This window comes from Bacillus rossius, chromosome 17 (genome assembly GCF_032445375.1).
Source record: "Bacillus rossius redtenbacheri isolate Brsri chromosome 17, Brsri_v3, whole genome shotgun sequence".
NCBI classification, from domain to species: Eukaryota; Metazoa; Arthropoda; class Insecta; order Phasmatodea; family Bacillidae; genus Bacillus; species Bacillus rossius.
In genome coordinates, this window is record NC_086344.1 from 10,474,404 (window position 1) to 10,489,437 (window position 15,034).

Consider the following 15,034-nt stretch of genomic DNA (forward strand, 5'->3'; position numbering starts at 1 on the left):
TTGACATTCCGTGATTACATTAAAAAAATTTGGATGGTAATTGAACATTTTTTATATAAATTATAAACCCATTTCATAAAAAAAAAATTGCATATACATAATTGTGTATAAAGTCCTTGGTTCAAATACAGTGAGGAACAATATAATTAATATATTTAAATTTATAAAATTATATACCTACATTTATTTTTCAAATATGACTTGCATCATCGAGGTTAAGAGTCCTTGGTTCGATTCATAATTTTAAAAACCTGAAAAAAAATTTCAACATTTTGTTCTTCCACAATATTTACTAAGTGAATTACCCCCCCCCCCCCCCTTTTTTTTTCCCCCCTCCATCACTAATACCAAAGAATATAATTTATTTTCGCCAGTGGGACATAATGGTGGCTATATTGTTTACCACTATGTTGGATTAAGACCTGTAGACTCTTATGAAATTGATAAAATGGCAAAAAAATCAAGGAAAAGTTACACCACAACCTGAAGATTTTTTTGCATGGAAATCCATACATTCAAAACAAAGCATTCTAAGATGTATTAAAAATGTAAAATTTACAAAATCAGGAACCATAGATACAATGCTAGAATTCGAAACCAAAGTTCTACATTACAGGAACAAATACACCGGTCTTTTATGAAGTAGGTATGCGTTAAGAGTTTTCTTAATATAGGTTTTTTTTTTGTTACTGATACTGGAGATTAGTGATCCATAACTTGTTAACCTTTAGTAGAGCTTTTATATTACCAACTAATATTAGCTTAATTTATTTACACACAAAAAATTAATTAAATTTACAACCAAAAATTTATAGCAAATATAGCTAAATAAACAAATTTTTAAAAATAAAATAAATGATATTTCAACGATGGAAAAGGCATTTACTCAATTACCAGCCACACAAACTTGGGTGTCTGTCTAACTTTGAACATGAAGCTATAATTTCATATTTAAGATCCCGGCAACAATATATCACAAGTATATTGAAAACCTTTTTTTATATAATTTTTAACACTGGATCCTCAAGGCAATACCTGTGTATTATTTATAAAGTGCAAATTTATGGATCTATTTGTCGAATTACTATGTTTGCTTTGATATAATGTACTCATAAATAAATACCCAGTTTTAAACAGAAAGCTGGAAATAATTGTCCAATGTTTCAGGCTTAGAAATTCAGGTAGTTATTGCAGCATAACTATATGTAAATAATTTTAATCACACTTAAGAAAGTCAACTAGTTTCGTACTAACTGTGTTCTAAAGTGGTTTTGACAATGCACGCTTCCCTTTCTTACACAAACCACGCATCCTTCTGCCCGCGAATACACTAGAAACCAATATAACTTTGCGCTCTCCCTGTGAACTTGGAAACGACCACTCTGCGCCGTGTCTGTGAAGAGTCGCTCCTAACTTTTAATTACATTATACTTTAATGCAACCTGGTTTACGGCATCACTTCTAGTTAACAAGCTCTACTCGGTGTAAAATTCAGAAAGGGGAAAAAAAAAACTGTCGTAAATATGTTTGAAAATAATTTTTCAAAACACTTGAGCTTAAATAAAATATTGATACGTAGAATACGCGAGAAAAATTATTTTTAAATAAATTAGTTATATATAAGGTGGTTCCGAAGACACGGGCAACTCAATACATTGTCGAAGGTCACAAATATGTTGCCACAGTTTCCAGCACTGTAAATCAAGAGACTCTGCATGCCCAGCCGTTGGCCCCGGTCTCCACGGACAATGCAGTTGGAAGGAACGCTAGCAGTGCTTCTCCCACAACGTCTAGTCCGGCGACCGAACACGCTCGTGTAGCACCGTGTGTTGCCGAGTCGCAGTCAAAAACAAGTGTGCTTTCTCCTGTAGCACGCCGAGTTTACGGCAGGGGTTTATCAATGGCAGTCTCTTATAACAGCATCGCTGATAAATAAATCTAAAATTTCACACAATCAGATAAGTAGGTACAGTATATGAGTAATGCAATCAATTTGTCGGGCCTATTGCGCCTCTCCCTAATCTTTTCCTAATTTTGGTATTTTATTGTGCCTAGTGGTGTGGCCAGGCCTCAACATATAAAATGCTACAGTGAGAAAAAAAAAGCCTCTTATCGAAAATAAAGTGTAGCTTGTGTCGTGTGACCTGGAAATGGATTTCTTGCCACTCCGTTATAGAATGTTTGAGAAGTTTCTTCCTAATGCTGCAGGGCGACTTGGCCGAGTATACACAGACCCCAGCGAGCTCTAGCAGAAGGAGAGGGGAGTTCAAGCAGAGACTCGCTGCTTGAAGACCGTTACACTTGCCCTCACCCCACCACTCATATCTAACGAACAGGACTCCTGGTATGTTGCCATAGCTATTTAAGTGTGCAGGTAGAATTCTGCGGTAACCAGCAGTGTGGGATGCTGATGATGGAATATTTTTGGAGTAAAGTGTCTTGTGTAGACAGACATTTTTGAGTCGATCTCGGAGTTCAGTGATTGATAACCAACGAGTTACGTACTGTGGCAGCAGTACTGGTGTTCGGTTCTGCTGAGCGGGAGGAGTTGGAGTGGTGGCAACTGAACCACTTTGACTTTACCTGGACTTTCAACTGAGAAGCTTCGCAATAACGAGAGATACGTAACAGCATTACGTTACGTTTACGCAAGAAAAGGTGCTATGCTTATTTCAGATCCTCTTGTCCTGATGTATAACATTCATCAATTTCAGAACTCTACGTTAAAATTTACTTCGGTGTTCAAAATTACGTACGTTATTTACATATTGGGACAGTCTCTGGAGATAGTGTAACAGAAGGTTGGAAGATGTTACCTTGAAAATATTTGTTGTTTGTGAAGTTCAAGAGACCGTGTGTCCTTCAGTTAAGTCCTGTCCGATGATTAATCGGTTACTACGAGCTGCACTGGAGGCAGACTCGTGCTGAGCCTCCAAACCAGAAGTTTGCCTTGGGGTGATTCTCCGAGGAAGATAACACATCCTCGCTGAAACTGCTGAGAGCTGCGATTCCTGGTGTCAGTGTCTCGTGTCACTGTCACCAGCCAGTCAGAGCTGTGTGGTGACTCCTTGCATCTACTATGGGACCTAATTCTGAGGCCAGTTGGCTGTTTCAAATAATTGCACCAGGACTTTGGAGCAGATATACACAATAACGTCCCATCCCTCAGAGCTTGTGCATTAAGTCATATTGTTAGTGAACAAATATTTCAAAGACGAGGTTTTATTATGATATTTTGATTTGTTTTTCGCACTTCATATTGTAATTGGTTCTAGAGCCCGTTGCTTTGATACATATTTTAACTTAGTTTTAAGCAGCCCTTTTAGTATTTTTTTATTTTTTGCTAGTTGCCTTTTTCTAACTGTTTTCATACAAATTATGAGTACGAATATACACGTCTATGTTAAAGTTCTTAGTTTCATTGTTTTAGTATGGACTTTAATTTTTCTGATATATTTCGTAATAACCACTATTAACTCCCTTTTTTCTACAAGTTGCAGTATTTATCGCCATAGCTATCCGAAGAACAAGCTTGTAGCAGAGTCTCTGGTTTATTTTCATGTTTCCTATGTTCATCACATTTATGTCATAATAAATGTACTGTCTACGCGCCCCGTTCTATTTTATTTACCCAGTAAGCTACCCCACAAACTCATACACCGAATTATCGTACCTTTTTTTTAAAAAACCTGAGAGTAGGCTATAAACAGCACTGAGCCGACCACGGCAACACTAGTGGCATGAAGGAGCTCCTTGTGTGGCTGACATGGAGACTGGCAGCTAGACCCGTGAGGTGGCGTGTCTTTGCCAGGCACGGCTCCATTTCATTGAAACTTTAATAAGTTATATTTATATCATATGAACACACAAGTATGCAACAACATATATTTTATAAAGGAAAATCATAGTTATTGACCGTGTACCTTAATGATAAAATAACTTTCATGCAATAACTTGGCTTCTGGGTAGTGGCCACGTCCAAGACGAATGTATCACCGACGTTTTGGTCGACATTCCAGTCGCCTTCATCAGGGTAGAGTTACCTACTGAGGTTATTACGAAGAAGGCTGCGATTGGCCGACAGCTACAGCCAATTGCGAAACACACTCCTCGGAAGATCGAGAGAATTAAAAGGCAGAAGAACTTAATTCTACCCCGATGATGGCGACGCCAATGTCGACCGAAACGTCGGTGAATTATTCGCCTTGGACGCTGTTACAACACAGAAGCCGAGCTGCTTCAGTCAATGACCGCGGAAACTTGCGCTCATAATTAACTTTCATGCAGTGAAAGTAAACACAATGTATCACTTTGCCGCGGCTGTCTGCAGAAGCGAGCTGAGGCCGGGCGAGGCAGGAGGAAGGAGGGTGGCAGGAGGGAGGCAGGAGGGTGGCAAGAGGGAGGCAGGAGGGTGGCAGGAGGGAGGAAGGAGGGTGGCAGGAGGGAGGGAGGGAGGAAGGAAGGAGGGAGGACGAGGCACTCACCAGGTCCGCGATGTTGGCCACCTGGATGGCGTCGTGCACAACCTCGGCGCGCGTGCTGCCGTTCCGCTTCTCGAACTGCAACACACGGCGCCACCAGATCAGCTATATGCCTCGATACTCTCGCGGCCCAGCCTAACACCGAGCCAGCCCGCTCTCACGGTCCTGAGGTCGACTCAGTGTCGACAAAATGTGCAACCAACTAAACAACACACTTCACTACACTAAACAACAGACTGACCTGCACTAAACAACAAATTGTCATGCACTAAACATAATGCCCTGCACTAAACAGACTGTCTTGTACTAAAACTCAGATTGCCCTTTACTAAAACATTTTGTCCTGCAATAAACAACAGTCACCATGGCTAGTCACATCACTATACTAGGCAGTCACCATGGCTAGTCACATCACTATACTAGGCAGTCACTATGGCTAGTCACACCACTGCACTAGGCAGTCACACCACTGGACTAGGCAGTCACACCACTGGACTAGGCAGTCACACCACTGGACTGGGCAGTCACATCACTGGACCGGGCAGTCACACCACTGGACCAGGCAGTCACACCACTGGACCGGGCAGTCACACCACTGGACCGGGCAGTCACACCACTGGACCGGGCAGTCACACCACTGGACCGGGCAGTCACATCACTGGACCGGGCAGTCACATCACTGGACCGGGCAGTCACATCACTGGACTAGGCAGTCACACCACTGGACTAGGCAGTCACACCACTGGACTAGGCAGTCACACCACTGGACTAGGCAGTCACACCACTGGACTAGGCAGTCACACCACTGGACTAGGCAGTCACACCACTGGACTAGGCAGTCACACCACTGGACTAGGCAGTCACACCACTGGACTAGGCAGTCACACCACTGGACTAGGCAGTCACACCACTGGACTAGGCAGTCACACCACTGGACTAGGCAGTCACATCACTGGACTAGGCAGTCACATCACTGGACCGGGCAGTCACATCACTGGACCGGGCAGTCACACCACTGGACCGGGCAGTCACATCACTGGACCGGGCAGTCACACCACTGGACTGGGCAGTCACATCACTGGACTGGGCAGTCACATCACTGGACCGGGCAGTCACATCACTGGACCGGGCAGTCACATCACTGGACCGGGCAGTCACATCACTGGACTAGGCAGTCACATCACTGGACTAGGCAGTCACATCACTGGACTAGGCAGTCACATCACTGGACTAGGCAGTCACACCACTGGACCGGGCAGTCACATCACTGGACCGGGCAGTCACATCACTGGACCGGGCAGTCACATCACTGGACCAGGCAGTCACACCACTGGACCAGGCAGTCACTTCACTGGACCAGGCAGTCACATCACTGGACCGGACAGTCACATCACTGGACCGGACAGTCACATCACTGGACCGGACAGTCACATCACTGGACTAGGCAGTCACATCACTGGACTAGGCAGTCACATCACTGGACCGGGCAGTCACATCACTGGACCGGGCAGTCACATCACTGGACCGGGCAGTCACATCACTGGACCGGGCAGTCACATCACTGGACTGGGCAGTCACATCACTGGACTGGGCAGTCACATCACTGGACTGGGCAGTCACATCACTGGACCAGGCAGTCACATCACTGGACCAGGCAGTCACATCACTGGACCAGGCAGTCACATCACTGGACCAGGCAGTCACATCACTGGACTAGGCAGTCACATCACTGGACCAGGCAGTCACACCACTGGACCAGGCAGTCACATCACTGGACCGGGCAGTCACACCACTGGACTAGGCAGTCACATCACTGGACCGGACAGTCACATCACTGGACTAGGCAGTCACATCACTGGACTAGGCAGTCACATCACTGGACTAGGCAGTCACATCACTGGACTAGGCAGTCACATCACTGGACTGGGCAGTCACATCACTGGACCGGGCAGTCACATCACTGGACCGGGCAGTCACATCACTGGACCGGGCAGTCACATCACTGGACTAGGCAGTCACATCACTGGACCGGACAGTCACATCACTGGACTAGGCAGTCACATCACTGGACTAGGCAGTCACATCACTGGACTAGGCAGTCACATCACTGGACTAGGCAGTCACACCACTGGACAGGGCAGTCACACCACTGGACTAGGCAGTCACATCACTGGACTAGGCAGTCACATCACTGGACTAGGCAGTCACATCACTGGACTGGGCAGTCACATCACTGGACCGGGCAGTCACATCACTGGACCGGGCAGTCACATCACTGGACCGGACAGTCACATCACTGGACTAGGCAGTCACATCACTGGACTAGGCAGTCACATCACTGGACTAGGCAGTCACATCACTGGACTAGGCAGTCACATCACTGGACTAGGCCGTCACATCACTGGACTAGGCAGTCACACCACTGGACAGGGCAGTCACACCACTGGACTAGGCAGTCACATCACTGGACCGGGCAGTCACATCACTGGACTAGGCAGTCACATCACTGGACTAGCAGTCACCATGGCCTTGTCGATGACGATGGCTGTCTCGATGTACTTGGTTGCCTCCCGCACGTCTCGCCGGAAGCGCGCGGCTGCGGCCTCGGGCGCCAGACCCGACATGGACTTCTGGCGGCGGTAGTTCTTCATGCGCCACTCCAGGTTGCCCGAGTTGGCGCAGCCCTTGTTCGTCTTCGTGCGGGCTTCGAAGATCACGTGAGGGTGCTTCTGCTAAAAGAGAGCCGAGAGGCAAGCGTGTGCAGTTCACCGGGCCACGCCACTCACCCGGTGTACTCCTCTGTACTCCTTCACATGTTTCCTCTCGATAGGATCTCCCCCCCCCCCCCAAATACACTTTTAGACACTCGCATTACCAAGATGTTCGATCCAAATAACAAAATAACTTCCAAGATACCTCATTTTCACAGAGTTATTTCATATGGGAAATGTCAATGAACATTGTTGAATATTGATTCCTTTTTTCTTATATAGCCTGTAGTTAATATCACAGAATTTACAATGCGAGGCTTAAACACGTAATAGCTAATTAATAAATTTACATAACCTTAGGCCCTAAAACAGTTGTTAAAATTATTCAATTGCCAATTAAAAAAATATTTAAACATGTATTTTTGTAAAATTGTAGTTAGTCACAAAGATTTTAGTTACTTTCTTAAAAAGAATGATTTCCAATTGATGTTTACTAAATCACTTAAAAGTCTTTTCAAACCAATAGAATTAAGAAAATGCTTTTTCTTCTCATTATACGTCAAGTGAACTCGTGCATCTCTAAATTAATTACGAACTTCTCACCTAAACACACAGCAATAGCTGCTGCAAAGGCCTTGTTAGGTCACGTAGAGGCAGTGAGATCACTAGCGCTGCTCGCGGTGGTAGCAGTAACTAGTGACTAGCGACATTGACACGTCATGCATCGGAACAAGCACATCAAGATCATGCTCCACGACAACAATAACATATTTACAAAACAAAATATTTTGAAACTGTGGACGCGTGGCTGTGACGCCACAGGCTCTCAGCTGTGAGGTCGATTTCTCCTTCACCAGCCTTCATGTGGGGGTTGTTACTCCTGCGGTCCGTTAGGGATTTGGTTACTTGTCTCGTATTGGACATTTCAAGAAAATATCAGCACATGGTTTATCTAGGACAATAACACCATGAAAAATATTAAGAACAAATTAAACTTTCATACAATTTTAGCCTCCAGCTACACGTGCCCTTGTGAAAACAAATGGTGACCCCTCCGAGTCAGATGGCATGATTATCCTCTTGGAACATTCATAATTCAAATAGTAATAACATTATCTTTGCAAAAAACACACGGTGGCACGTACATACGAAAAAGATTCAAAGAACTTGGTTTCAAAGTAAGGTGACAAGAAAATGATGTTATTACAACCTAATGGCATTACCTACCAAATACTTTAGAAGATTAATGTGAAATATTCTACAAAAGGTCACCACATAAACATAAATTTGTAACAATCACTATAATCACAACTTAACAGGGGCATAAAAAATCTCTTGGACGATGTAATAAAGAAAAGAAAATAATTGCAAGTTCAATACCAGCATTTTGAACATACACTAGACCATCATCCCTGTACTGTCACCCCACCAGACACCCATTCAGCTCAGGTCAGTCTCAAATGAGGGGTGGCTTTGGTTAGTAGCGGCTTTCATTTACCGCCAGCCTAGGTACCTGGTGTCTGTATGTGTGTATGTATAAATATTGTAACGAGTAGCCTATAGTGGGGAAATTGGGTTCGTAAGAGATAGCACAATAAAGTTTTATTTATAACTAATATTTAAATTACTAATTTATAGTTGTGCTTAAAAATTTCTGATCACCAATCACTTTCACTTAAAAATTTTTATTCGCAAGTCACCAAATTTCTGTCAAGTTCCGCAGTTCGCACTCCTCATTGGAGCTGGGCTCAACGCTCGCGCCTGTCCACTCACACAGTCTCGCGCCACTCAGTCACACTCTCACGGTCCCGTCACTCCGCGTCGCGCCACTCTCGAGGGGGTCTCTCACCCTCTTCGCCGATGTCGCACTTCACTCGCGGAACTACCGCGGAGTCCGGCGTCACTGCTTTTATACCCGCGGGCCGTCCTTCTCGAACCGACTGGAGTAGCTGTGACGTGTCGCGTCATCCCGGGCCGACCCGACGCCCGAAACATCCAGAACAGCGACGCCTATTCACGCCACTATAAGCCCGGAATTCCTAGGCGCTAAAGGTGACAATAGCCCGAGGAGTGAATGTTGCGCGGGGAGCGGAGGGGATTAGCAGCGAGGACCCTTGTAATCCGGCCAGGCACGCGCGGGCATGCCTCACGTCAGTGGACGGTGCGTGACGTCAGTGGCCGAACCTGGCGCATGTCGCAGGCTTGTAAGCTTTCGTAACTATATACATGTTTATATTTGTGTGTGTACATAGTGTATTTATGCATGTATGTATACATCCTTCTTCTTTGGGAGCCACTTGCACAAACAGCACTCGCTGTTCGAGTCACCGCGTCGCAGAATACACCAAGTACAGGATACCACACAAGCGGGCGCTCTTTTTGTTCGTCAGTGAATTGTAAAAAATATTAAAGAATTTGTTAATGTAAGTTTTTAAAAACTGAAATTTTTAATTTGGGCTCCAAGCGCCCAAAAACATGTTTTTTTTTTGTGCATTAAATTTAACATATCGCTACGCCGATTTTTTGAGGTCATAAAATTTTTGTCCTTCGAAGGTTTTTTTTTTTTTTTTTTTAATTATTTGTTTGTGATTTCTGCTATGACGAGTACTCGCCGGGGTTCTGCGCCTGGGCAGTCGAGCAGCATGCTAGCGGCTGTGCCCCTCTCCTGACCTTGTACGTCGACAACTCGCTAGCGCGCTGGCAGGGTGAGCGAGGGAGCGGGGGTGGTACACTGGTATAACCCGGCAATTTAGTAATTGACCTTGCTCCTCCCTCCCTAACTCCCACCCCTCCTTCCCCTCCTTCCACCCCTCTGAATCGTCTGATGATAGGGGAGGGCCACTCCTTCCTTAAGGGGTGCCTCCCATTTCAGGTCATTATTTTACATTTATATTAATCACAGATCAACTTTTAGACTTTTTGAATTGTTTAATTTTCACGTTATGAAAAATATATACAGCGCATACTTTTTGCATAGTTAGCTGCCAAAGTTACGTTTTTAACGTTTTTGGGTTTTACAAATAAGGAGAATTTAATTTAATGCAGAACTGAAACTTTTTAGGTTTAACTGCAATGCCACTAGCTACTTCAAGAAAAGGTTTGAATTTCTTTCAGAAAATATTAATTAATTTTACCTGGCATTTAAAAACTATCAAATTTTTTTACGATTTTGACAGCCAAGAAACATGAAATGAGTTTTTGTGATAGAAATGCAAACCACATCATGAAATAGCCAGTGGCATTGCAGTTAAACCTAAAAAGTTTCAGTTCTGCAATCAATCAAATTCTTATTTATACAACCCAAAAACGTTAAAAATGTAACTTTGGCTGCTAATTATGCAAAAAGTATGCACTGTATACATTTTTCATTTCGTGAAAGTTAAACAATTGAAAAAGTCTAAAAGTTTATCTGTAATCACTAGAGACCTGCAAAATTCGCGGATTCATTCAGTGATAGGCTAGAATTCAAACACATATACCTCTTAGATCTTTTGCTATTGGCTTACTGTTCATCTGGACGAATCTCAACCAGTTATAAACCCTCAACCAAAGAAGGATCGAATCACAGACAAACCAGCTGAGACGACTTACAAGTCGGCAGCCAATGAACTTGCGTTATTTGCCCGAGTGTACAGGGGTATGTGCAGTCTATCCTGAAGGCCATCGAAATCGCGAATTTTGCAGGTCTCTAGTAATCACTGTAAATATAAAATCTTGACCTAAAATTGGAAGCACCCCCGTAAGGACAACTTACACGAACACACTTCGCTCTCTTCGCGATATGGCTAACAGGTATTGCCATTAACGCAACACCGCATCGTGCAAAGTTGCCGGACTATAGGAACATAGCCGGGTCGGGATTGGCCACTTGGAGACATGCGCTGGAGCGTGATCCAACCAGGGCGATGTTATGAACATAGTAAATTTGTCGAGGGTTTGGTGGCATCAAGACATAGGGGAGAAGCTCGTCAGATGAGATAAGAAACATTTTTTCCTAATTATTGTATGGTAGTTTCCACTCGAGAGCCGAAAACTTTAGTTGCAGGTACTTCCCGTGCATAACGAGTTTGCAGCAATAAATGTAGTTCTACATCCTGCATTAGATTAAACTGTGTTTTTTTTATTAACTCTATTTTCCATTTGGTTTTGATTACCTATCAATGCCACCTGCTTCTTAGTACTCTGCAGCCAGGGTACGGAAATCTAGTTCTCAAAAAATCGATTGATCTGTTTCATACTCATAATCGTTTAACCAAAATTAATTATTCTCAATCGGTCCGGCTGTCGTCACCCGCTGCTACAATACAAAATCTTACAAATAAATTTTAGCAAAGATAGCTTTTTGTATTGTAGCTGCGTCAAATCTCCACAACATTTTCCTATATTATTCTGTGTCTAAATCAATACTTTCATTGCGGCAAAGAACTGATTTTATAAGAGTGATTTAAAATTAAAATTTTTAGTTTTGTTTATGATTTAAATTACTATGCACTTTTTATATTGATAATTAATGTAAAATAGGAAACTTTCTCATACTTAACAGAAAATGTTCAAAACAATAAATAATTTTATTATTAAAAGTTAAAGCAGTATTAATCAACCATAAGTAATTAATAATAATGTGGCCTATTTTTTTACAATTTAACCTAACCCTTTTAATAAGGTATTTAATTCCTTGAGATATTTTAAAAATATAAAAATTTAATCCAAGAAAATTCAAAGTCTGAAAAAAAAATATTATTACATCTGGGAAATCGATGCAAGTTTCGCTGTGAAACGTTAGTCAAAGATTATAGAAATTATTTCATTTCAGGGAACGTACGTCTTTACTGTTTTGTATACAATCATTACACGTAAAAATTACTTTTAGTATTTAATAATACAAAAATCATTCTCACAAAGTCTTAAAGCACAGCAAGCATAATCGAACAGTGATCACACCTGAGCTTAAATTTAAAACTATATACAAAAACCTTGAGATATTTTCAGTATACTGCGGTGGACTAAAGAAAATAACTGTCATAACAGAAAAAAAAACTAATTCAAATGAAAAATTATAACATTATAAATAAAATAATGGAGCTAACGCCAACATTATTCATGTAAAATTGAGTCACGGAAAAATTAAAAATATAATGCAATAAATAAAAAAATTAAAAATATACAAAACAATCGTAATCTGAAACAGAAACCACCATAATTTATCATCGTCGCCTACCATTCTAAATAAAAACCTCACAAAAAAAAATCCGTCCATTGTAGGCCTACACATAGCACACTCACTGTAACCCAGACTTACAGCACCACTCTGCCAGAGCAAACCACAACCACAGTGGCTCTAGGCCAGTGCAACCCAGACTTACAGCACCACGCTGCCAGTGCCAACCTGAACCACAACCACAGTGGCACTAGGATGATGTAACCCAGACTTACAGAGACACTTGTCCAGTGTAATCTTCAACCAAACACGGGCCCTGGCCGGTGTGAATCACCACGTGGCACAAGCCCGCGGGGGAACACGGCCAGTGTAACCAGGCGAGCAAGCCGTGATGGAGCAGCGAGGTAAGCCCTGTGCCTGCTAGGTGCGCTAATACCGCCCTTCCACCGGCCCGCTAAGCCTCGGTCATGTAGTCCGAGCTGACCAGCTACACGTGAACACTCGCTCATACCCTTCACTCGCTCACTAAGGCTTTCCTGCCTATGTGTCTGTGGTTGTGTTATTCACGTGCTGAGTTTGCAGTTGTGGAAATGTGTGTGTGTGGCCCCTCCTTTTTTTTTTTCATTCAAACAATTTCAGTGAATTTATCACATTTACGGATTTTTTTTTTAACCTTTATATATTTTTGCCAAACCATTTTTGCAAACAATAACACTTTTCTAGGCCATATATAACACTTTTTTGTAATACAATTCAAAATGCATATACATATGATAAAAAAATTACATTACATTTTTAAAATTATTTTAGACTATAGATTTCATTGATAAATTATAATTAAATATATTTATTTTTCATGTGGCCCTTTTCATTACAAATATATGTATATTATGCAGTTTGCTTTAATGATTTCATTGTGTTTCTAATTCAGAAATATAATTTGTCTAGTTTTTGCTTCGGCATGTTTTGTCAAAGTAGTTTTGCAAACACTCGCTCCTGTATAAGATGCTAAATGACATTTTCTGAAATCGCAAAAGAAAAGCTGTACTACGTAATTATTTTAATTTTTATTTTATAGCAGATGAGCAATCATTTTTAATAGAGGATTCTAAACGTTTACCTTTTTTTAAAATAAATTAATACATCTTTAAATTTCCTGTGTAACATATTTTAATTTAAAATGTATTTATTACATTTAAGATAGGTATTTTGTTTTGTTTAATTGTTAAAGAATATCATTTATCTGAAGGCTGTGACCAACCAATCCACGCTTGCTCGTGAACTATGCACTGTGTCTAAACAGACTGCAGTACGTGAACTGCCCTCTGTCGAGGCGAGTAGCTACCGCCAGTGGCGTGACCTGCCCTCTGACCCCCCCCCCCCCCCCCCCCCATTACAACACCGGGACTCCAACCCTATTTGCGACGCGTCGGCCAACTTCGGAAATTTTTAATGAGCATCCTGTCAAACGCAGGGAAACTTCTCCCGTCTGCGTCTCTGTCACTCACACCTCCCCCCTCCCTTCTCACTCTTCCTTTGTTCTGCATCTTCGCCGATTTTTAATTTTTTTTTTTACTTTCCCGTTTTCCACGACTACTGGCGCCAACATCTTCCTCCTCTCTCTCTCTCTCCAGCCACGCTTTCACTGCGCCTCTGCCACTCGTCCACACGTTCGTAAGGGCGTGTTCTCTCTCCCCCGCCTCCGCTCCGCAGCGGGGCGTAATTAACAGTTTATTCCAGCCCAGTTGCATCGCACTTCATTACCGACGTGTTTAGCGCTCTATCCCCGGTGCACGCCTGTTGTCAGCGCGCACTGCCTGTGAGGGCGCTACCGGCACCACTGCTGCTGCCTGGCGGGACCTGCAAACACTGGCCAGTCTTCGTGAGTTCGGCCCTGCGCGGTTTTCAAGTATCACCTCAATCCAAGTTAAGTTCAAACGGTTCCTAGGTGACTTTTACCTTTGAATATATATACTGTATAGAAGTCGCGAGTGGATAGGATTTACTCTACGTTTTCCAGAAGCGTATGATGAGCAGCTTGGGAACTTCACCGCTGCAGTGCGCTGCCGTAACGCCCTGTATCGTCTTAGTTGTTATTTAAACGTTAGAGCGCAGCACTGTCGCCCGCTGTCATTCCCCGCACCCCCCATCAATCATTCACTGCAGCTCAAGGTCGTTCAACGGGAGGGGGAAGGGGTGTTTGAAGAGTTCGACACTTGTCCGCTAGGGACCACCACGAGTCGATGCCCTGGAGATGGTGGCGATTGCGGCGGTGAATTAACCAACTACCTCAAAACCGTATTAGAAATTTTAACCTGGGCTGGCGACTTCTATACAGTATATATATTCAAAGCTTTTACTAAGCTAACTCTGATGAGCCTCAGAACCGATATTGTGTGCTTTTTATGTTTTCCAGTTTCAAAGGTTATTTTCTATCCGTTTATTTTTGGTTTATTTCATTTGTTGTTCTAGTGCAAAGACAGTTGACTTAATTTAGCAGCAAGTATTGTAGGAAATAGTAATTAAAAATTAGCCCAACCTAACCTGGGTTGGGTTCAATTCACACAAAATCTGCCGTAGCTGTTCCGAAAGTACCTGCAGCGCAAAAAAAGTTCACAAACTTTGCTTTTTGTTCTTTTCAAGCCACCCTGTCTACACCAGTAGACAAACTGCATTATAACTTT

The 15,034-nt window shown here is 42.8% G+C and overlaps 1 protein-coding gene across 1 annotated transcript in view; it reads right to left on the reverse strand.

Moving 5' to 3' along the window:
- Positions 1 to 15,034, reverse strand: part of LOC134540809 (disintegrin and metalloproteinase domain-containing protein 12) — a 658,355-nt gene that overhangs the window by 173,621 nt on the left and 469,700 nt on the right. The window contains exons 10-11 of the mRNA XM_063383750.1: positions 7,004 to 7,213; positions 4,485 to 4,559 (exon numbers count right to left, since the gene is read on the reverse strand). Coding sequence (XP_063239820.1) covers positions 4,485 to 4,559; positions 7,004 to 7,213 — 285 coding nt within the window. The remainder of the gene's footprint in view (positions 1 to 4,484; positions 4,560 to 7,003; positions 7,214 to 15,034) is intronic.